The sequence below is a fragment of the Pantherophis guttatus genome, chromosome 6 (genome assembly GCF_059756535.1).
Source record: "Pantherophis guttatus breed Tessera chromosome 6, ASM5975653v1, whole genome shotgun sequence".
Classification (NCBI taxonomy): domain Eukaryota; kingdom Metazoa; phylum Chordata; class Lepidosauria; order Squamata; family Colubridae; genus Pantherophis; species Pantherophis guttatus.
In genome coordinates, this window is record NC_142068.1 from 19,516,584 (window position 1) to 19,540,267 (window position 23,684).

The 23,684-nt window shown below is 34.7% G+C and overlaps 1 protein-coding gene across 10 annotated transcripts in view; it reads left to right on the forward strand.

Annotated features, from left to right (window-relative positions):
- MECOM (MDS1 and EVI1 complex locus) overlaps window positions 1-23,684 on the forward strand; it is a 526,634-nt gene that overhangs the window by 499,271 nt on the left and 3,679 nt on the right. For 4 of the 10 annotated variants that reach the window (XM_034439027.3, XM_034439028.3, XM_087872089.1 and 1 more), the window contains 8 exons: window positions 140-1,502; window positions 1,737-1,823; window positions 4,838-4,925; window positions 7,905-7,931; window positions 15,894-16,060; window positions 17,354-17,431; window positions 19,578-19,747; window positions 20,883-21,012. In XM_034439027.3, coding sequence (XP_034294918.2) covers window positions 140-1,502; window positions 1,737-1,823; window positions 4,838-4,925; window positions 7,905-7,931; window positions 15,894-16,060; window positions 17,354-17,431; window positions 19,578-19,747; window positions 20,883-21,012 — 2,110 coding nt within the window. The remainder of the gene's footprint in view (window positions 1-139; window positions 1,503-1,736; window positions 1,824-4,837; window positions 4,926-7,904; window positions 7,932-15,893; window positions 16,061-17,353; window positions 17,432-19,577; window positions 19,748-20,882; window positions 21,013-23,684) is intronic. The other 6 variants (XM_034439029.3, XM_034439030.3, XM_087872090.1 and 3 more) reach the window with 3 other exon arrangements.

A 23,684-nucleotide genomic window follows, 5' to 3' on the forward strand; every position in this document is an offset into this window, starting at 1 on the left:
TCTAGTGACCTCTGGAAGCATAAAACTTTTTCAGATGCTGAGGTAAAAGCAGAGGGATGGGATTAAAAATGTCTGGGTGAAGGGAAGAGTAAAATTACCATCAATCCTGAGATATGTTGTTGTTGTTGTTTACACACAGGTGAGGTCTGCCATAAATCCTATACTCAGTTTTCAAACCTTTGCCGTCATAAGCGTATGCATGCTGATTGCAGAACCCAAATCAAGTGCAAAGACTGTGGACAAATGTTCAGCACTACATCTTCCTTAAATAAGCACAGGAGGTTTTGTGAGGGCAAGAACCATTTTGCTGCAGGAGGATTTTTTGGCCAAGGCATATCACTTCCTGGAACCCCAGCTATGGATAAATCTTCCATGGTTAATATGACTCATGCAAATCCAGGCCTTTCTGACTATTTTGGCGCCAATAGACATCCTGCTGGTCTTACCTTTCCAACAGCTCCTGGATTTTCTTTTAGCTTCCCTGGCCTGTTTCCTTCAGGCTTGTATCACAGGCCACCTTTGATACCTGCTAGTTCTCCTGTTAAAGGACTTCCAAGCACAGATCAAACAATCAAAAATCAAAGTCCCCTCATGACACATCCTCAGGCATTGCCAGCTACCCAGGAGATTCTGAAGGCACTAAATAAGCACCCATCTAACCTAAGTGAAAATAAGCCACTGGAGCTTCAACCAGAGAGGTCTTCTGAAGAGAGGCCACATGAAAAGATCAGTGACCAGTCAGAGAGTAGTGACCTTGATGATGTCAGTACCCCCAGTGGGAGTGACCTGGAGACCACCTCTGGCTCTGATCTCGAAAGTGACCTTGAAAGCGATAAAGAGAAATGTAAAGAAAATGGTAAACTGTTCAAAGACAAAGTAAACTCTCTGCAGAATTTGGCTTCCGTAAATAATAAGAAAGAATACAGCAATCATTCCACCTTCTCACCATCTTTAGAGGAACAAACTGCGGTGTCAGGAGCTGTGAATGATTCTATAAAAGCCATTGCCTCTATTGCTGAAAAATACTTTGGTTCGACAGGACTTGTGGGGCTGCAGGACAAAAAAGTCGGAGCCTTACCTTACCCTTCCATGTTTCCCCTCCCATTTTTTCCAGCATTCTCTCAGTCAATGTATCCATTTCCTGATAGAGACTTGAGATCGTTACCTTTGAAAATGGAACCCCAATCTCCAGGAGAAGGGAAGAAGACTTTGAAGGGAACTTCCGAGTCTCCCTTTGACCTTACCACTAAACGTAAGGAAGAGAAACCACTTACTCCTGTAACTTCAAAAACATCAGTTTCATCAGTGGCCAGCCAGGACCAACCTCTAGACTTGAGCATGGGCACCAGAAGTCGAGCCTCTGGCACAAAACAGACCGAGCCTCGGAAGAACCACATTTTTGGGGGAAAGAAGGGAGATCAGGATCTCGAATCAAGGAAATCCTCTGATATTTCCTTACAACATGCAAGACCTACGCCTTTCTTTATGGATCCCATTTACAGGTAATCCACTTGTAAGGATTGTTTGGTTTCTGAAGTCTCACATTGTCAAAATGGCCGGGGGTCCTCAAGTCATTTAATTATCATAAAATTGAGGAAATAGTTGCTAATTGAAATGAATCTTAGATATTTCTTACCTTAGTACAAGTTAATGTTTTTTTTTTAAAAAAAATAATTTTCGGAAAAAGAATGTGTTTAAAAATTGGCAGTCAAATTCTGCTTTTGTTTGCAAACTAGAAATGTCAACCTTCACTGCAATCAAAGGCGTTTCACCCAAGAACTCAAAACACATTGTACCATAGCAACCCAACGTGGAAACCAAGGGTAAAATTCTGTCTTTATTTGTTTGTAGTTATTGGAAAGTATTTGTCCCCATCTGCTATGCAGAATATACAGCTGATGTCAGAAGAATCTGCATGACAATTCTAATGAAATTTCATAGTAATATTGTTTATTGTGCTAAAATCAGTTTGAACTCCAAGAATATATAAGGGAATGCAGAATCTCCTAAACAGAATGGCTGATTATTTACATATGGATTTTCCTCTGATTTCCTTTTAAAATTGTTAACAAAGGGATTTTACTTATAAACTGGGTCAATTTATATAGTGCTGACTGTATTTCAATAATATGCATAGACCTTGCGGGTCACTTTTTTAAAATTTTGAACTTTTCATTTATTCAACTGTTTAGGATATAATCACATCATCTATTTCTCTTTATTCTCCCTTTCTCTGTCTTGCTGTCCCTCCTTCCCTCCCTCCCATCTATCCATCCATCCATCTCACTGGACATCATTCACCAACATTATGCTACCTAGATGATTTGGGACTACAACTGTCAGAATTCCTTCTGCCCATAATGGCTAGCAATTCTGGGAGTTACTCTCCCTAAGCATAAGAAGCACAGACAGTGGGAAAAATTCCCCAAGCACTTCCAGAAAGATTCAACTGATATCACAGTTTAGAGCAGGGGTGAAATTCAAAATCTTTCCCTACCAGTTCTGTGGGCATGGCTTGGTGGACATGGCAGGGGAAGGATACTGCAAAATCTCCATTCCCACCCCACTCCAGGGGAAGGATATTGCAAAATCTCCATTCCCACCCCACTCAGGGGCCAGCCAGAGGTGGTATTTGCCTGTTCTCCAACCTATTCAAAATTTCTGCTACCGGTTCCCCAGAACCTGTCAGAATCTGCTGAATTTCACCCCTGGTTTAGAGTTTTTTTTGTGGTTTCCAATGTAGAATTTAAATGTTTTCATTTTTTCCATGTTTTTTTTTTCATACAAGAAAATGAATTTTGTCCTTCCAGGTTTGCCATTGCAAAGGCTGAATAGATATACTTCCTATCTTATAAATAATAAATCAAGCTGGATGTATCCCATTTCAAAAATGGAGATCTACTCATGAAAAATTTACATGTATTTGCATATATATATATATTAATGAACAAAACAGGAAAAACAGAGATCTAGAGAGGAGGAAATAAAAATAAATCTGAAAGATATTAGCTAGTTTCCAAATAATGTGCTGGCACATCCTAATTGTCTCAAAATGGATGACTGAGAATCTCCATAGACATTTGGCCCATCCTAGCATACTATAAGAAGCAAAGCAAAGGATGTAAACTATTCAATATTAGCTCTACTGTATATCTGGAAGGCCCCTCTGCAAATTACGATCAGTGTTTTTCAGTGCAACAGACTTCTTACCCACTCCTGCTCCTCATCTTTTCTTCAACCTGGTTTCACTTGCTTGATGGTCCTCAGTAAATAAGCAGGCAACACTATCTGTTCTTCCTTCATAACCCAAAGGAAGCAGCAGATGAAGAAGCTGATTTCTAATGCAAAGAATTACAGTTTGAGAGGTCTTCATGTTGACCTTAGTGCAATGACACTTTTAATTATATCCTTAAAAATCAGAGAAGGTTGTCTACTGCATGATTTGTTGGAATGGTTTAATTTCTCCATCCATCCATCCATCCATCCATCATCTGTCTGTCTGTCTGTCTGTCTGTCTGTCTGTCTGTCGGTTTCTTTCTTTCTTTCTTTCTTTCTGTCTGTCTGTCTGTCTGTCTGTCTGTCTGTCTATCTATCTATCTATCTATCTATCTATCTATCTATCTATCTATCTATCTTCCTTCACTTTAACCTGAAATTATGAATAAGGATACAGTCTCTCAGCTTGTTGCTTTCAAATCTTTAGATATTTATTTAGGGAATTCAGACCTAATTTCTAAATAGCATGCCAGTGAAATTAGTTATGTTCCTTCCATCAGTCCCTTTATTTCCGTAACATAGCACTTGTAGGTGTTGGTTACAGTGGTGTTTATTGTTTAATCGTTTAACTGTAATCAAAATCTGGCATTAATTTTTTCTTCATTCTGTATTCTGTAAATGATTAGCAAAGCTTGGAAGAACTGTGTGGTGAATTAATTATTTTGTTTGGAGGAAAACAATGTGACTGGTAGTTTACTCTTTATTCAATTGAGTGGGATATATTCAGAATACTCCTTGAGTATCTCAGAATTGGGTGTGATGATGATGATAAAAATAAGGGATTAATCTAGTTTTCCTTTGGTTTCAGTTATGAAGGTTATTTCATAAAAAAGTATCCTGCTAAGCTCTATAATTTGATAATATAATGGCCATCTTTAAATTATGCTCAGTTCCAATTTCTTATATGTATATATAAAATTGCTGGTGTCAAAATTTCACTGTAAATCAGAGCAGCCTTCTCCAACCTGGTGCCCTTCACATGTGTGGAGAGCCTGGGTGCTCACTATCCATTTATTTGTTATATAGGTAGTCCTTGACTTACAATCAACCATTTAGTGACCATTCAAAGTTACAACAGCATTTTAAAAAAAGAGACTTATGACTGGTTTCACACTGTGACAATTTCAGCATTCTCATGGTCACATGATCAAAATTTGGGCACTTGGCAACAGGCATGTATTTATGACAGTTGCACTGTCCTGGGGTCATGTGATCACTATTTATAGCCTTCCCAGCTGGCTTCCAGCAAGCAAAGTCAATGGGCGGAACTGGATTTGTTTAAAGATCTCATGATTCACTTAACTGTAGTGATTTGCTTAACAGCTTGGCAAAAAAGGTCAAAAATGGGGCAAAACTCATTTAACAACTGCCTTGCTTAGCAACAGAAATTTTGGGCTCTATTGTGGTCCTAAGTCAAGAACTGCCTGCAATAAACTTGTGTTGACAAAAAATTATTCCTCTTTATCTTTCATCTGCGGCACTAAAAAATCTGGTCTGTCATCCAATATTTATCCATCTTGATTGAATCATGACAAGATCATTTTCATTTTAATGTTTGCAGAGTAGAGAAAAGAAAGTTAACTGATCCACTTGAAGCTTTAAAGGAAAAGTATTTGAGACCATCTCCAGGGTTTTTATTTCATCCACAAGTAAGTATTTTTTATAATATAATTAAAGTATTAAGATTGTAAACAAACATGTTGATTCACAGGCGCAGGTGCACAGGAACAACTGGAATTTTACTCAAGGTCAGATTTCCTAAAAGGCAATTTTTAATGACTCGAGACAAACAAAACCCTTTCATGTAGCATTGTTTTAATCTTCATGATGTTTTTGCAGGAAGATTACAACAAACATAATTTAGACAACTGTCAAATGCCTGCGTATACTTGGTGTCATGATATGGCTAAATAGCAGCTGTTCTCTCTAAAACACCGTCATTTAGACTGAACCCAAATATGTATTTTGTTGGACTTAAAAAAATTATAAGAAAAAAAATTCAAAACCACATTAGGCATTAGCCAACCTTTAAATGCTTCTATAATCGTCCTTGTTTCTCAAAGTCTTTAAAGTTAGAATCTATACCATGTTATGTTTGCACCTCCTATGATTTTGCAAAGTTAGATCAAGTCTCAGATCCTGGAATAGTGAATCAATTCTGTATTTGATGTTGTTGCACTTTCTAAGGAATAAAAATTGGAAGGCAGCTTTGTCATAAGCAGATACATCAATTTAGACATAAACCATGATCTGCTATTCTGCTTCTGTGTCCTGTATTTTAAAAAACAGTACTGTATTTAGCTTTTATCTATAAGTTCTTGTGCATCTTATACAATCTTGTATTGCTGTAAATTTGCATCTTTTTGTCTGATTAGGTTGATATCGCTACTTCTGGACTGCATTAATGTAGCAGCCTAGCAAAAGAATTAGATTTTTTAAGATTTAAAATCAGAGCCATAGTTATCAGACTGAACTGGGTCAGGTTTCCATCAACGGTAGACTTCAGCAAGTTATACCATTTAATATTATGAAAAGTTGTACAGCTTGATACTCAAATTTCCTTTCACACTTATTGGCTGTAAGTAGATAATGGCTTAGTAATGGGTACCCAAACTTAGTAATGGGTAGATGATTAAAGAAAAATTCATACTTTCTTCCAGAATTCTGGCCTAAGGTAACCAAGACAGAAATAACCATTGAATTAAATGAATTTGAAATGTTCAGTAACCAATGCTTTGAGAAAGGTAGCATATAGATAAAATGAAGGATTCTTTATAGGTATTTCTCTTTCCTCTCATTTCTATAGTTGCCAATCAAAGACCCATTTTTTACTGTTTGTAGAAAAATATTGTATACAAAAACTGTTGCTTCTACAATCATACTTTTGACAAATGGGTAATGCAGTAAGATAAACATTTTAAGTGTGACAATTAAATGTAAGAATGGATTCTTTGATCGCAGTAAGCCATGATGCATTGTATTTGATTTTGCATTAGAGACAGGGTGTGTCATCTCCTTGAAGTGTTTTGACCTGGAGCCTCATCTCTTAACCAAATTGTTTTGGACCTTTTCTTTTCCCATTAGGATTATTTTATGCACAATAGCAACTGTGAAAAAAATCATTTTAAAGCATTCACAGTCTCTCTTACCACATTATAAAACATACATGTGATTCCTCACTGTTCTGGGAAAAAGTTACCCCACAACATGAGAAGCTAATCAAATGGTAATAAAATAACTTCCTCTGTAAATGACTTATTATACTGTATTAAGTTTTCAGGCTTGTTCCTGGTCCTAATTCCTGATATTTTTGGTATCCATTTGTCTGCATTCTTTTTCTGCATAAGCACTTGGAGCTTTTTATATATCTGCTCTTCTGCTTTACCTCTTTTCAACTCACATTCTATAAAGCCGCCTTACATTGTTTAGCACTTGCAGAATAAAATACAGGATGCAAATAAAACATTTGCAAAGTTAGGGAATTGTCACAAGCAGCTGATGGGTTGAATTGGGATTGAGGTGAAAATAAATCAGAATATGTCAGAAAATAAGTCTTTAATACAAATCTGGATTTGCTAGTTTGTTTATCAGTGGGGAAAAAAACCCCAGAGAAACCAAAAATTGTGATCAGTTCACTCTAATTGGATGACTATTTGGGAGAAGGGGAACAAACAGAAAGCATGGAAGAAAATACACCATTCCATTATCCATTCTTATAATAATTGTCAAATTGATTGCCTCTGTCTATCTTCTCCTGGTAGAGTATAGTGTGAGTACATTGAGATTATTGCTGGTTGAAAAGAGAGAATTTCTCCCACTGTTTATTTTAATCATCTCTACTATTAGCATTGGCTTCAAGTAGCATTTCTTTTGCTGTGGTATTCAGCAAAAGAAACGGAAGACAAAACTATTACTACACTTGGTTTATCCTGGGTCTTCTAAGCTAATTGGAATGTTGACTGCATGGTGGGAGCAGATAACATCTTATTTTTCATTTCAGGAAACAATTTGTCTGGAGGGAGGGTCAGTGTTTGGATAGTATGATAATATACATAGATATATTAAGATCTATTTAATAATGCACATTCACAGATGTAAAGGTGGATTCTTTTGCTAAACAATCGCCCCATTGCGCCAATGTTTATACCATGTAATTGTTAGAACTAAACAGTTAGCTTAATTTGTAATATCTTTTACTGTTACAGCTAAAACTTTTATTAAAAATATATAAAAAAGAAAATTATTTGAACAGAGAGGTTAGAGTTTAAAAGAACAGAGTTTAAAAGAAAAGCATGAGCTTTAGATTTCAAATCACAAGTAGATTTTACTTGTGGTCATTTTTGTTATAGCTTCCTCTTTCACCCAGTTATCCTCTTTTTGTGAACCAAATTTCTATCATCTGCTTTAGAGAATCCTCATCATGGTTATTGCTGATGCATGACAGCTAATTTCTCTGCAGATTGTAAGTGACCTTTGCTAGAAGGGTGACCATGTTAGTCCCTGTAGAAAAAACAAAGAATTTTAACACCTGAAAGTCATATTTACTGTGGCATGAACAATGCATTAAATGCAATAATGAATCCAAGTGCAGGAATAATCTGTTGTTTCTGTTTCAATTTTGCTCCCAGTTCCAAATGCCTGATCAAAGAACTTGGGTAAGTTTGTTATTTATTTATTCAATTTAAATACTGTAAACAAAATTGCATTAGACAATACAACACAAGTAATAATCTGCTCCATGCAATGTCCTCATTAATGATTTTAACTCTCTTAAATAATAGCAGAGATTTGTTTTAATTTTCATCAAATTACTCAATCTTTAATTAATTGTAAATTCTAATAAAAGGACATTTACTACAAAATACTGTACATGAAATAGATTTTTCTATTATAGATTTTTTTCCAGATAGATTTGTTGAGCTACAAAACTATCCAAAGCCCTTTGCTTAGTTATACATGATATTATGTTCTGTATTAAGATTAAATAAAAAGAAAACTTCCATTGATGGTTGGTTACAATCAACCTAACATGACTTCTAGCAAAATTTTCTTACTAGATTTCTCAAAGACTTCAACATTGACAGAGCTTCTAATGTACTGCCTTCACTGAAAAAAATTGGTAAACAGTCAAAGTCATCACAGGAAATGTTTTATGACATTTTGTATTATGATAATATTTGTCATAAAAAGTTTTATAAAATTTTCCAAATTCAAAATTTGCCAGATTTTGAAGGGACCTTGGAGGTCTTCTAGTCCAACCCCCTGCTCAAGCAGGAGACCCTATTCCATTTCAGATCATCTAGTCTGTTTTTGAAAGCCTCCAATGATGGAGCACCCACAGCTTCAAAAGGCAAGCTATTCCATTGGTCGATTGCACTCAAATTTCTCCTTAGTTTTAGATTGCTTTTCTCCTTGATTATATGTGCTACCACATTATAACATCAGAGGCTCTCACGTTAGATAGGAAATCATACAGTCAAATACTCTATTGCAGGGGAGGAAAAAACATTTCAAATAAAACTGCTATTTGACAAACACAGTGAAAACATTTTATAAAGCACCATTGTAACCCTGCTAGCCACCTTACGCCTTAATTGGCAATCAGATGTTCTCTGCATTTACAGGTTTGAAATTTAAAATAAAATATAAACAAAATGCCAACTGAATCTCTTGTGTCAGGTCCCATTTGCATGAATAAACACATCTTCATTTACCATATAATTCTTCTTCATTTCTTGGACAAAGAAGAGGTTTTCCTTTCTCATGAATTAGGAAGCTCAACCTTTTTGTGACACAAGCATGCCTTAGCATAAATAAAATCTTAGGATCATACAGTGTGAACCATAGCTTGCAAAACAGTGTTAAATTATTTTTGTATTTCACAAGCTATTTGCCCTTGATGTCCATCGGGGGGTTTCTATGCCTTTTAAATAAATTCTAATATGAATGTTGGATACAATGTTGATAGTATCCAACCTGATTTCTGAGAGCCAAATAAATATAAACAAGTTTCCTACCTTTAATTACAGCAATGTCTGCTTTTTTTGGGTGCTCAGTAGTGGGAGTGAATGAGAATCCATATAGATTTGCGTCACCCAGCTATTTATGGTCTCTTAGGGATTAAAAGGGAAATAGAAATGCAGAGCACTTCCTTTTCTAAACATTTGGGTGCAGATACAATCAACTCTTTATTTGGTTAATCAAAATTATAATGTTGCATAATGTATACTTTTTTTAAAAAAAATCACTAAATACAGATTAGGAGTAGAGATAGCTTCATAATATTGGGAGGGGGGATTAAAATCTTTCCTGCCACCTTTTTCCCATCATATATCATTCATAAGATAAAATCCTAGATAAAATGCCATTATTTTCTCTGAATTTCCTATAATTTCAGAAGCATGTAGTGGGGTGAATCTTGTTTCTTGATATTTTGGATCCTCTGTTGCAATTACTCATGTCGGAGATATACATGAGATAAAGAGGACAACTACAGATATTAGTCCTTTAGCCTGTTTTCTTTGCTCTGTAACTCTAAATTATTTCTTATATTTTTCTTGCTTCTTAAAACTATCTCAAGTCCACAAAAGTTTGGGAGTCTTTTGGGGTTTATTGAAACAATAGAGATTTATTTAGATTATTTTTTGGTAGAAATGCAACAGTAGCTTTGCAAGTGCTGCTTAAGAAATGCAGCTTGTAGCTTGTTCCATGTCCTGATAATTGTAGGTAGACTATTACTAAATATGAAAGTTCGTTCTAACTTCTCAGTCTATATATCTATTTATAGACATAATTTCCCGCATTTTGTGAAAGTACAAGGGTTGTTGTTGATCCCCAGAGATATATTATTGGATATTTTTTTAAAACAACAACAACAATGCTGGTTTAAAAGTGAAGAAAAGCAGTTTTCTTTATTTCTGTTTTTTTTTTTCTGCATGGCCTTTGAAAAATGTTTCAAAGGTGATACAGAGAATATCTGAAACCTGAAATGTCACCACAGTATCGAAAGATTTATACATCTCTGTTAGGCACTTTTCCAAACTAAAAAGTTCCAATTACACATCTTCTAAATATATAAATTCACATTCCAAGAATAAGAGAACAAAGAATTGAACAGGAAAGAATTCTTGCCAAAATTCCTAAAGAGCTACCATTAATCAGTGGATGGACAATAATCTTTCCATGAGATGAGATGAGATGAGATGAGATAAAGAGAGAGAGAGAGAGAGAGAGAGAGAAGGAGAGGGAGAGGGAGAGGGAGAGAGACAGAGAGAGAGAGAGAGAGAGAGAATTCAATTGCAAATACTAGAGGTCTGATCTACAATTTAATGTGTTGTATAATAAATAAATATCAAATAAATCATCTTCTTACATGATTACTATTTCCTGCAGATTAGGACTCATTGACTAAGGGGCACACCAATCCTGCCCAGCTAAAAATTACATCTATTTTCTATTTAAATATCTGTCCCTAAGCTTTAAAGAGGCCAAACATTAGCACATTTAAATGTCTACCTATCAGCTTTTCTTGATTGCAAATTGTAAAACAAATTATTATAAGTCAAGACAGTGGCTTTTGGAAAACTTTCTGTTGAATCAATCACTCATATCCTGTCATTCTTTACCTGTGACAAGGAACTGGAATCTTGCTTCATCTATCTGATGAAATACCAACGAATTCTGATTTATTCCATGTATGGTTATTTTTATCAGATAAAACTTCTTGCTTTCTTGAAGTGGCTAAATTTTGTAACAGCCTCTGTGAAACTTGACATGGTTTGATCAACCAGTAACCCTATCTACAGTTTTATGTTGTCTTATTTTATTTGAAATAAAAACTGTTTGTTTATTTGTTTATTTCTAGAATTCTAGTCAGTGACCATAATAAAGATTCTGTTTATTCTATTCTCTGCTCCAATAGCCTAAACTCTTTCAAAATGAAAATGAAGTGCCATAATCTTTTTTTCACACTGAAGCAACATTTATAATCTGACTCAAATTCAAGACTTAACTATGTACGCTTTAAACATAGCGAAGCCATTACTGCCATCGGTTATGTGGAATATTGATAGCTGACAGACAATACTAAATTGGTACTTAGATGAAATAACGAAGATAAAGTACGTTAACCAGTGATCAAATACTGGATAAATGCCGAGCAGAAATCCTGGTCAAAATATATACCTCTTAAGGAGTGCTCAGCTGCCTGCACTTCTGTTTTTAGAAACTAAGGATAGAGATATTCCCATTCTGAACAGTTCTGAGTTTTTGTGAGCTGTCATTGTTATAGTGATGACAATCTTGTAAGGTTTCCTTCCCTTCAATTGCTGATATGCCCTCTATACTTGAGTTCTGCCTCAACAGCCTTCCTTTGATTTTCTTTGTCTGAGAACATCTGTTCCAATGGGGAAACTATGACCTTTGACCTGAAGTGAGGCAAAGAGCTACTCTACCAAGTCTAGAGGAGATTAAAGAAAGGCTGCCCAGATAGCTTTCATCCTGCTCTAGTGATTCTCAGCAATAACACAAGAGAATACAAATTGGTACAAAGGCTCTCAGTTGGGCAGTAGGGAAGGGAGAGAAACAATCAAGTTCTACTCTATAGATAGAGATGGGAAAATCCTTGCCTGTTATCCTGGAATCAATTGATATTGATAAGATGGACGTCACTAGATTAGTGATCCAGCAGCTCCATATTAGCATCTTTCTATGTTCCTTTCAGTCCTTTCATTCATTTTTATCTTATTCCAAGGTGGATTAATTCAAAAGTAAAATATCTCATTCTCATGGAGCTACTTAAAGAAATGGGAAAATTAGGAAAAATATGGGGTTTCTACTAAAAATAGAAGCCCATATTAACTTTTATTTTCTTATTGAACATCAAATACTCCTTACTCTGGCATCCTGATGTGAGGTGATTCTCCACAACTAAGGCAGAAAGCTAATTTGTTTTATTCATGTTGATGAAATGTTGAACAGGTAGCCTGAGGTTGTGTGTTTCTATCTTAGTTTCCTGTTTCACTGCCATTATTTCTGACATCATATCAGACATTTCTGAACCATATAATAAAATTTCATAAAATTACCATGGCTAAACCACTTATTTAAACTTCATATGAACCTTAAAGAATGCCACTTACTATGGTTATCTCCCTCTGCCCTTAGATTTATAAAGTACATCTATTTCATATTTTATTTATTTATTAGTCCAATTTATATGCTGCTCTTCTCCGTAGACTCAGGGCGGCTTACAATGCATTATAACAATAGCCTGCATACTTTTTTGTATATACCTGCTTATTAGGGCTTTCGGCCTCCCCTAAGCGGTGTTGTTCTATACAAAGTTGGCTTATTGCCCCCACAATCTGGGTCCTCAATTTACCTACCTCGAAAGGATGGAAGGCTGAGTCAACCTTGAGCCTGGTGAGATTCAAACCTGCACTAATTGCAGGCAGCTGGCAGCTAAGTGCTAGCACTTAACAGCACTTTAGTCTGCTGCACCACCGAGGCTCTTATGAGGCTCTTATATTCTTCCTATAGAAGTAAAAGATGAGAACTTGGAAGAGTATGTTAGCTCTCTCCATTGTGCCACTAATACTACCTTCTATAATACTATTTCATTTTTTCTTTTTTACCATCAATGGAGGCCTCCACTTTTTATAACATCTTTTCTATGCCCAGATTGCTGGAATGCTATTAGAATGCTATAACTGGCTGGATTGTTTGTTAGATATTATATATTTTAACTTAGTCGGCTGTTTTATTTTGAGCTGCATGTTTGCTTTTTTTTTTTTTTTACTTTCCATATGAATTGCTTTGTGAATTTCAACTAATGCAACAGATCAGTATTGAAATTCATAAAGAAACAGAAAATGGGAGAGTTGGGTATGGCTATATAATGTCTATTAGAACCCGAGTAAAGGGATGTTAGGATCAGAGCAGTCACTGCAAGTTAAGTTTCTGTTGACCCATGGAAGCGGAGAAATAATTAAATCTGCACTAATTTGTGTTAACAAAAAATGGCATACATGCCATTGGATAGATCAGAACCAAGTTTATAACTTCATAAATCCACTATAATAATTGGTGAATTAAACCATTACAGGAAGAGAATGAGTTAAACTATTGTTACTGGAATCTGTAGGAAGAAAGAATATCTGCCTAGGCCTAAACATACAGGTATTCCTCCTCTTACAACCATAATTGAGATCAGAATTTCTATTGCTAAGCTGATTTTGTGACCACAGTTCTTGGCCCAGTTGTTCAATGAATCACACGATCAATAAGTGAATTTGACTTCACCCACTGATTTTGCTTGGAAGCAAACTGGGAAGTCACAAATGGGTTTTACATGACCTCTGATGCTTTAATCATCACAAATACATGCTGGTTTTGGAAACACCTGAATTTTGATCTTGTGACCATGGGGATGCTGCAAAGTTATAACTGCAAAGATTGGTCATAAGTACCTTTTTCAGTGCTGTTGTAACTTCAAATAGTCACTATACAAATGGTTGTAAGTCAAGGATTAGTTTGTAAGTCATTGGTACAAATTGTTATCTCACTAACAATTAGAAGGGTTTAAATGCAGTGGGAAACATAACTGCAATTGATTCTGGAAGGAAAAATAGGAATGGGTGAAAAATGCTATGATAATGGAAAACTCTGTGGGCCAAGAATGAGCATGCTCTGTTAGGATGGCATTACCTTCTATCCTGACCTACCATCATCATTGGCCCTACGATCAGTACCCGTCAAAATGCTTCATATTGACAAATGCCTTGTCCACTTCCACCTCTGGAGAATGTTTTAGCAGCTGAGTAATTATGAATCAAACCACAGAGTTTTGAGTCCTCACTGCTTCCCTCTGCTTTCCCATTTGTCTCTTGACAAGTAAATGTATCTTGACTTGCCTCTGAGATTTTTTTTCTCCTTTTGCATGATGTTTGATGAAAGACATTTGGTAAATTGGCAGTGGTACTCTGTACAACACAATTTGTACTACGTGTTGGAAATCTGAGCATGAAATGAGAAGATAGACTACGGGCAAAAGAGGGAAAAATATTAGTGCTAGCAAATATGAATAATCATTCAACAAAGCAACTCGGGGGGGGGGGGAACAGCACCATCCAAATTATCCAAATCGCTTTGTATCTTATTTTGAACATAGAAGTGAAATAATCTTTTTTCCATGTAACTTTCTCTCAGTGCTAAGTAAGGTTGGAGCTTTTGTGAAAAGCAAATAAGAGAAAAGCAAATCAGATTTGCAAGCAGCCATCTTTATTTTCTCATTGCCACCCGTGGTTTTGTGAACATAAGCCTTCTCTGAGGCCAATTCAGCAATCCTTTAGAGCAAAGGGTGTGATTTTACAGCTTCACTGCAGTTAGATAATGTTTTGGTGAACGGTAGTGATTAAAAAAATACATAAGAAAATGTTATGACTATTTAACATGAATTGTGAAGTTGAATCATGATATGCATTAATTCTTGACTTAATGGAATGCTACTTTATGTAGAATTGTTTCCAGCAGTGTGATGTATTTTTTATCACATTATGCTGTAGGGCATAATTGTGCCTTTTAACATTCCATTAGGGATTATCACATCTGGTAGCACTTGGTATTCCCTTCTTCTTTATTATTGGTCAGTTTGGGTCTCCTCTGCAGTTTTTCATTTTAGGGATATACAGTCCAAGTTTACTAAGAAATAAGTTGCACTGCATTTATTCATTTCATTTAAGGAAACTTATTCTGATCCATTTAGTTGGATCAGATCTAGTATTCCCTGTATCAGTATTATAGTAAAGAAACATGCACGAAAGAAATATAAGATTACTTGTCATTAAAATGGAAATCTTAACTTTCTTCTGACATGAAAACCCAGTTGCTAATTTTCAAGAGATTTAAGTAATATGATATGCTATTCTAAAAAAATGAAAACTTTGGAGTACAGGTAGTCCTCAATTTATAACCATAATTGGGACCACAGTTCACATTTCTAAGCAAGATGCTTTGTTAAGGGAGTCACACCTGATTTTATTATTTTTTTTTGCCATGATTGCTAAATAAATCGCTTCAGTTGTTAATAGCAACAGCAATAGCACCTAGACTTATATACCGCTTCAAGGTGCTTTACAGTCCTCTCTAAGTGGTTTACAGAGTCAGTATATTGCCCCCCAACAATCTGGGTTCTCATTTTTACCGACCTCAGAAAGATGGAGGGCTGAGTCAACCTTGAGCCATTGAAAATCAAACTCCTAGACTGAGCAGTGAGTTAGCCTGCAGTACTGCATTCTAACCATAGGTTGGTGAAGTGAATCATGCAGTTGTTAAATGAATCCAGATTTCTCCTGTTGACTTTGTTCGTTGGAAGGAAGATCAAAAATGGTGATCTTATGACTCTGCAATGCTAATTGTCAACTGCCTGAATTTTCCTCACATGACTGTGAGGATGCCACGAAGGTCTGAAGTGCAAAGAGTTGTCATGAGTCACTTTTTTCAGAGCTGTTGTAATTTCAAATGGTCACTAAATTGAAGACTACCTGTAATCTTTAACTTTCCTATATTATACTGGATGTCTAAGAATTTGCACTCATCTTATCTTTCCCATTTTACAGATGTCTGCCATAGAAAACATGGCCGAAAAGCTGGAAAGCTTCAGCAGCTTGAAACCAGATGCAGGTGACCTCATTCAGTCTGTTCCTTCCATGTTCAACTTCAGAGCCCCTCCCAACACCTTGCCTGAGAATCTTCTTCGTAAGGGGAAGGAACGTTATACCTGCAGGTAATTTCTGCCTCCTAATTACCTCAACATTTTCTCCCTTAAAGTCTCCTTTCCCTTGCAAGCAGCAGTTTACTTTAGAAACTATTCAAAATCAGATGATTAATAGGGATGATGGTGGGTCACTGGCATTTTAAAAGGTTCTTTCTTCAGCAAGATATGGGCACAGGGCTTGATTTTGTGTTTGTTTGCAATTACAGGAGGAATTTTGTCCTACATTACTGAGAGCTTGATAAATGAGGCCAAAACATTTCATACACAAGTGTGTTCCAAAATTTCCTTGTCACCTTTATATTAATGTTGATCTTTTCCCTCATCATTTTTTTCCCCTGATCATGAATTGAAAGACTGTTTTCCTCTTGTTTTTTTCCCCCTTTGATAATGCAAGAAGGCAAAGTTCATAAGATCTGTGAATGATTAGGAGATGTGAGAAAAAAAAACAAAGTTCTCACTGCAAATCTTTTAGCTCAAATCAACATCTTCCTAAAAGAAATCAATGGAAGTTTTGTCTCAGAGTTGGATCAAGCATACAGATATCTGCAGTCTCTTAGGCCCTAAGTGGAAAACCATTTGCTAACTTAAAAAGGAGCTTTTTTCTTGACCTCTAAATTTCATGAGTTTCACAGCTCATTATAGTGCAAATTTGAATTTCAAAATTGGTCAGAATTTAAGGAGTGAATAATCCAGTAATGTTCTTGACAAGTTACAAAGTTTCCACTCACCCTGTCTGGAACAATTTTAAGTGTTTGGACATTTTTTAAATATATGGAAACATCTGTATATAACCATTCAAGGTACCATTTTAAAAGAAAGAACAATGAATAGTACATGTGTACTTTTTTTCAGAGATGTGCCACTGTTACAGAGAGTGAGAGAGATTTTACATGTGTAAAATGATTCACATTTATAATGTGGCCTTGTGAAATGCATTTATTTGTAAAATGTATATGGCTTCTCATCTCTTACACCGTGACTCAGCCAGTATATAATTTAAGTTTCCACCAATCTAAATTCTGAGCCCCTTAAAAATATATTTCTAACCCGTTATCTAGATTATTTTAATAAAGTGAATATTAAATTGAAAACTTGTTTATCAGATTTTGTGCATAGATACTTTGGTAAATTGCTACTTCATTCTGTAAATTTTTAAAGGTAATTTATTTATCATGCCTGTTTTCAGAAATTTTAAAATATCCTAGAAATTTTTCTGTTGAAGATTTGTTTGAAATGATATCTAAACCAGCAATTTCTTTACATAACGTAAAATAAATTATTATTAATTACTTTCAATAATAGATACTGTGGCAAGATTTTTCCAAGATCTGCAAATCTAACTCGGCATCTGAGGACACACACTGGAGAACAGCCATACAGGTACAATATAAATGAATTGGTGTAGATTTGGCAGATGTGGAGACAGAAATAACCATGTGCTTCTATTCACATTCTTATATATATGTTTATTTTGACTGTTCACCGCCCTGAGTCCTTTGGGAGAAGGGCGGTATAAAAAATTAAATAAATATATAAATAATAAATAAATAAATTTGAGAAAGATTATTGTCAGTATTTGATATTAGATTTGCTTCTTCAGCCTTTGACCACCAAAACTCACTACCTAATACAAGTTAATCAAAGTTTTGGAATGATTCCAGGGTACTTCAACAAAATTTTATGGAATATTAGCAAATCTTATCAAACAGGAGAGCAAGCAAGCTTTCCAAAATGGTTCCTATTGTTTATTGTTTAGCATCATGTCTTTATCCTTTATCTCTGTTGGTAAATTCTATCAATCTCTATGGAGCTTAATCAGGAGACCTCATGAAAATAAGACATATGGATACTATTCATTTATTGAAATGAAAAAAAAAAGTTAATTGTACTGAAATTCTATTTCATGAAATCACTGGGAAGGAACTCATCCCCAGTTCTAAACGAACAAAATATATTGTTATACATTTTGCCTTACAAAGAAAGAAGAAAAAGTACATTGGTTGATTTTCCTTAGTCCTGAATTTATTTGAGAAGTCGTCTTTCATGTAATTTAATTCATGTTTTAAATAACGTCTTAAAATCTGTTATATGCGTCTTCTACCTAACAGCCAGAAACAATTAGCCATGTAATGCATAATTTCTTCCTTCAATAATTGACTTAATGCAGAGATGTTTTGAAGTACAGGAAAAATAGACGATTGGAGGAGGGAGAGGATGATGTTGATGTAGCCTGTGGGCCAGGTGCCAGCTAAACAATTTGGAATAGTTATAGTATGTCTTAGTAATGGCTTAAAGAGCAATGCAGTAAAGGCTTTGGGGATTTCAAATCACTGCAGAATATGAAAATTGATGCCTCTAGTACCCAAGAGATAGACTAAACTTCTCATTTTGGAAAGATTAAGATTTGGATTGTTTATTTCTACATTTGGGGAGATAACTGTATTTCCTTCAGGAATAGCCATTGAAAAAAGCTAATTCTTCAAGGGAGATTTTTTTTCACACAGTATAACATTGAATGGGGAAAAGAGTGCCATGCCTCCTTAATCTTAGAAGTTTCAAGTTTTCTTTTCCAATGTTTAGCTTTATCATATTGACAATGACTTGAAACGAAAATCTCATGTTTCTTTGTACATTCAAAACTTTGGTACTATGCTTTTTAACATATACAAAGGAAATATATTATTTCATAAATTATAAATTTTTAATGCTAAAATACTGTGTTACTTCATTTATGTTAAACTGAAAAACATTTTTATGAACTTTCTACATACGTGTGTATATGTGTTTAAAAAAGGGACGTTGGAGAGACATTATTTGCCTAAAGTTATTGGAAATATTTCCAGCAACACTTCATGAGATGTGGGGTCTGGTCTGGATATAATATCCCACAAGTGGATTACAGACCTATTTGGGAACAGCAGAATATCAAAAATGGATGGGTGTGAAAAATGGATGAAAAAATGGATTTTTCTCTCTCTTTCAAAACTTTGTTTTGTGTCATCCAATAAAGCATTTTCTGTAGAACAACGACAATAAACAAAAAAACAAAAACAGCTCACACAATATTAACCTTGAATGAATGGCTTTAAAAAAAGGATTGAATAAATTCATAGCAAATAGATCATTCGAGGTCCATTAGTCTTGAAGACTCAGTTGCCTTTGCTATGGGTCAGGCATCTGGCTGGGACATCTGGCTGGCCACTTGAGAAACAAAATGCTTGCATAAGATCCATCAGGGCTGTTACTTGCATTGGTATGAAGGAAAAGAAGGAGTACATTCCTCCAACATTTCCCTTTCCGATGAGAGTAGGTTCCAGCAGGATAAAATATTCAAACCATTTGGTGTTCAGGTGCTATCACTGCATCCAGATTTATTAGAATAAAGCAAAATGATGAATTGCAAGGTCAAGAAATTGAACACTGTTGGTAACTGGAAATAACATTTTTTTGAAAACTTCTATTTTTATATCAGTAGAGTATTGCTGGATTAGTTATATATCCTTCCATATTTGATATTTGTTTTCAGATGCAAATACTGTGACAGGTCTTTCAGCATATCGTCTAATCTGCAGAGGCATGTCCGGAATATCCACAACAAGGAGAAGCCCTTTAAATGTCATTTATGTGATAGGTGCTTTGGCCAACAAACCAACTTAGACAGACATCTCAAAAAACATGAAAACGGCAACATGTCTGGTATGTAACTACCTTCCCTTTTAATACTAAACTACTTACTGAATTTCATGATTACAAAGAAATTGCCAGTAGCATTTTAATTATATTGGATCCCTTTCATTCAATATAACTGCAATAATTTTCAGTTTTTTAAAAAATGCTAGAAAAAGAATTCTACCCTCACACTGTTATGTAGTTAAGATAAAAATGTTCAGTCTTTAGATTTTCACCCTAAAGTTAAAACAAGGTTAGTAGATTAGGAAAAGTATGCCTCCATCATGTTTACATATTGGTTCTGTTGTATCTAGTTCTTGGTTGATTTTAATGTAATTGTTTTAACACTTAATATTGAATATTTTAATGTTTTACTGTTCTTATTGTTTTATGTTATGTTTTTATATTGCTTGACAGTGATATTGGTGTCCTATAAATTTAATAAACAAAAAAAAAAAAAGTAAACCATGAGATTGGAGTTGTACATGGCACCCAAAAGCTTTGGGTACAGCCCCAAAACCTAGCCTAGAGTTTCCTCCTAGTAAGAACTAATAGCCTGATTTTTTTTTTTTTTACCTACCAACTATGTAGATTGCTATATGCAAGAATAAGTGCTATTATGAAGACATCGCCAGCACAGTCAAGTCATTTGGGTATTATTAAATAGGCATGGAACTTTGTATAGAGAAAGGAATTTGAACACACAAATATCAGATACATGTATCAGTATCAAATGTTCACAGTTATAAGTAGACCCTTAGTGATGTCTAAAAACTTCAGTGAAATGTGGGTATTGTGCTGTTAGTATGTGAGCTGTCCCTAAAATGACTTGACAGTTAAACAAGGACTATTATATTTATGTTAGAGATGTTAACATCCATTTTGTGGACCCCATGATTCTTCCAAAGTGTGTAAATATTTTCCTCCCCCCACCACTGAATGTTGGGTGCTTTTTGGGTTTTTTTAGGATTAAGAAACAAAACATGCATGTTAACTCATAAAACTTCCAGACATGACCCAGGACTGGCCCTGGCCGTGGTAATTTTTGAAGTACAACCTTTAACCTGTCATTCAATCTTACAAAAATTATGCATCTTCTTCCTCCTCAAAAATGTATTTTATCTATCTATCAATCTATATATTTGCCTTCTTTTTTTTAAAGGTACTGCTACATCTTCACCTCACTCTGAACTTGAAAGCACAGGGGCTATCTTAGATGATAAAGAAGACTCATATTTTACAGAAATTCGGAATTTTATTGGGAATAGCAGTCACAATAATTCAGAGGAAAGGTAAGGTGTCCTTTTACTATTGCTGGACTCAATCAATGGCAGTCTTTTTCTGACTGTTTTTTCCAGCTCATTTTTTTAAATAATTGGGCAAAACTAAGTTTCACTTTAAAGATGCTGGAATAACAGACATAGTTTCATTGGGCTGATTACACAAACTTTATAAATAAAATGTGCCTATTAATATAAACTATACATTATTGTTCTTCCATTATAAACTTGAACTCTCAAAACTTTGTGTTATTCAAAACATTTCATCAACCTTTCTTTTATAGTTTGAAACATGTAGAACAAATTAATTTAAGCTTTTTGTTCTTTTGTTGTGTTTTCTACGTAGTCAAAGCAATATGTTCTGATGTGACATTCCCAATATACAACTTGGATGTAAATTTGGATCTGCTTGATGGTTATCAAACAAAAATGTAATGACATTAGCATAACCAAAACTGTTAAATTACAAATCAAAATCTGGTATTCTGACAAGGAGTATCGAAATATATCAACAACTTTGAACTGTTTAATTTTCAAATTATCTTAATATGAGAGAGGTTTACAGTTTTTTCCCCCCAAATTGAGAATTGGGGTTAAAATTAACAATGTCTTCACAATATTTGGCTTTTGAATGGGCTTCTATGCATGTTGCTTAGTCTTTCTAAAATTTGCATCACATTTTCAGTTTTCACTTAGTTTTGCTCATCAGATCCAGGAATTAGAAATTGTTTTGGATCATATAAAAAGTAGGGAGATATTTGTAACACCTAATGTGGACAACATAATCTCACCCCACAAAATTTCAACTGCAGATTTTATGAAATGATAGGCTGAAATAGTTATTTTACGAAGATTTTTCTCCTCCTTGATATAACAGACTCTGTTCACAGCCATCATTCCTTACAATACCTACCTCAGTATCTCTAGAAACATTGCTGAAGAAGGCAATATATCTTTAATAAGGCACTTGATTTCTTAAAAAAGCAGAATATTAAAACAGCTTCCTGAAGTATGATTATTAGGCTGAACTTTTGGTGGTTGCCTTATGTTCTGAAAACAATACAAAATAAAAGGGTTGGAAGGAGGTCTTCTAATCCAACTCCCTGTTGAAACAGGAGAGCCTATACCATTTCAGACAAATGACTGTCCAGTCTCTTCTTAAAAGCCTCCAGTGGTGGAGCACCTACAACTGCTGAAGGCAAAGACACATCACTAATAAACAATTATTTCACACAAATGAAAATATATACCTCAGTTCTTTCTAAATAATGTATCAATCATGCATGCTTAAATACTCATATTAATTCCTGACCTCAGTATAATAATAATAATATAGGAAACTTTTCACCATTCTTACTTACAGATTTGTGACAACATAATCACAATGCAAGCAGAATATTAAATCAAATTGTAGTCTTTCAAACAGATATGTATTCACAGATGGGTAACTGAGATCATAAGGACACGGTCTTGACTTCCCAAACAGCTTTTGGAGATTTTTCGAAATTCTGTGAAATTTGTAAATTTTAAAGGGACAGAAGGGGGAGTTAAACTATGTTTGATTAACTCTGCTTGGTTAATTTAATTTGTATCATGTTTCATAGTTCAGTTTTGTCTTGGCCCCAGGCCTATGTTTGCTCTGGCCCTGTTTATTTTTTTTTTTAAAGTAACCCACAGCAAATCATTCAGAGATCAAGTGTGACCCTTGTCTACCAAAATTTTTGATGTAATTGGTTAAATGTCTATAAAAATGTTTATCTTTAATAAATTAGTGTGACTATGTCAGTGTAGTTTTCACTACAAAAGTAGCTACTGCATGCCATGATTCCCTTTTCATGTTTCTTGCTTATTTTAATGCTGGGATCAAAACTATATAGGCCTATATTAACGAAGACAAGTCTTTGTACATTACATGCATATTGAAATGGCCATGTTTTAGTATATTTCACATCTGGTTTCAAAAAAACCCTTATGTAGGAAGATTCTACAAGAAGAACTCAGTGCATCTTTCATTGTTTTCTTTTAAAATGTATCATTTTTACATTATATTTAAAAGATATTCATTCTTGGGGAATTAGGGCATATAAAATGTAATTAGTAAATCTGGCTTTTTTTTTAATCATATGGTTTTCATTAGTTTGATTTAAATCCAAGTACTTTTCACAACAAATATTCTCCAACTGTTGAAATTTCCCGTCTGGCAATCCCTGATTTATGACTCATAATTCTTTTGATTACCCAAAACATACTAAGCAGGGCACTTTGACAAAACATGCTAAGAATATTCTCTACTATAAAGTGACCAGTTATTGCTGATCTTTCCATTGTGATTTCTATATGCTTTGTAGCTCTTGTATTATTACTGGCTATTGGTTAATTTCTGACTGATTATTTTTCTTCTATGCTATAAATTAAGGAATAGCCATGAAGATACAAACTTTCTAAAAGTTTCTAAACTTAATTGTGGGCAGGGCTACATGATTTTGACAATGATGAGATAACTTCTTATGTGATTTCATTCTCTTTTGCGAAATAGACCAGTTATAGAGAAAACTGAACATAGTCACAAGAGAAATAACATTCTTTTTACATTTCAAAAGAAGAATTTGGTTCTAGGGAATAGGTTGGGTAGGCCTGTAGACTCCGGCTTGACTGTTTATTTACATATTTAAGTTTAAATGAAG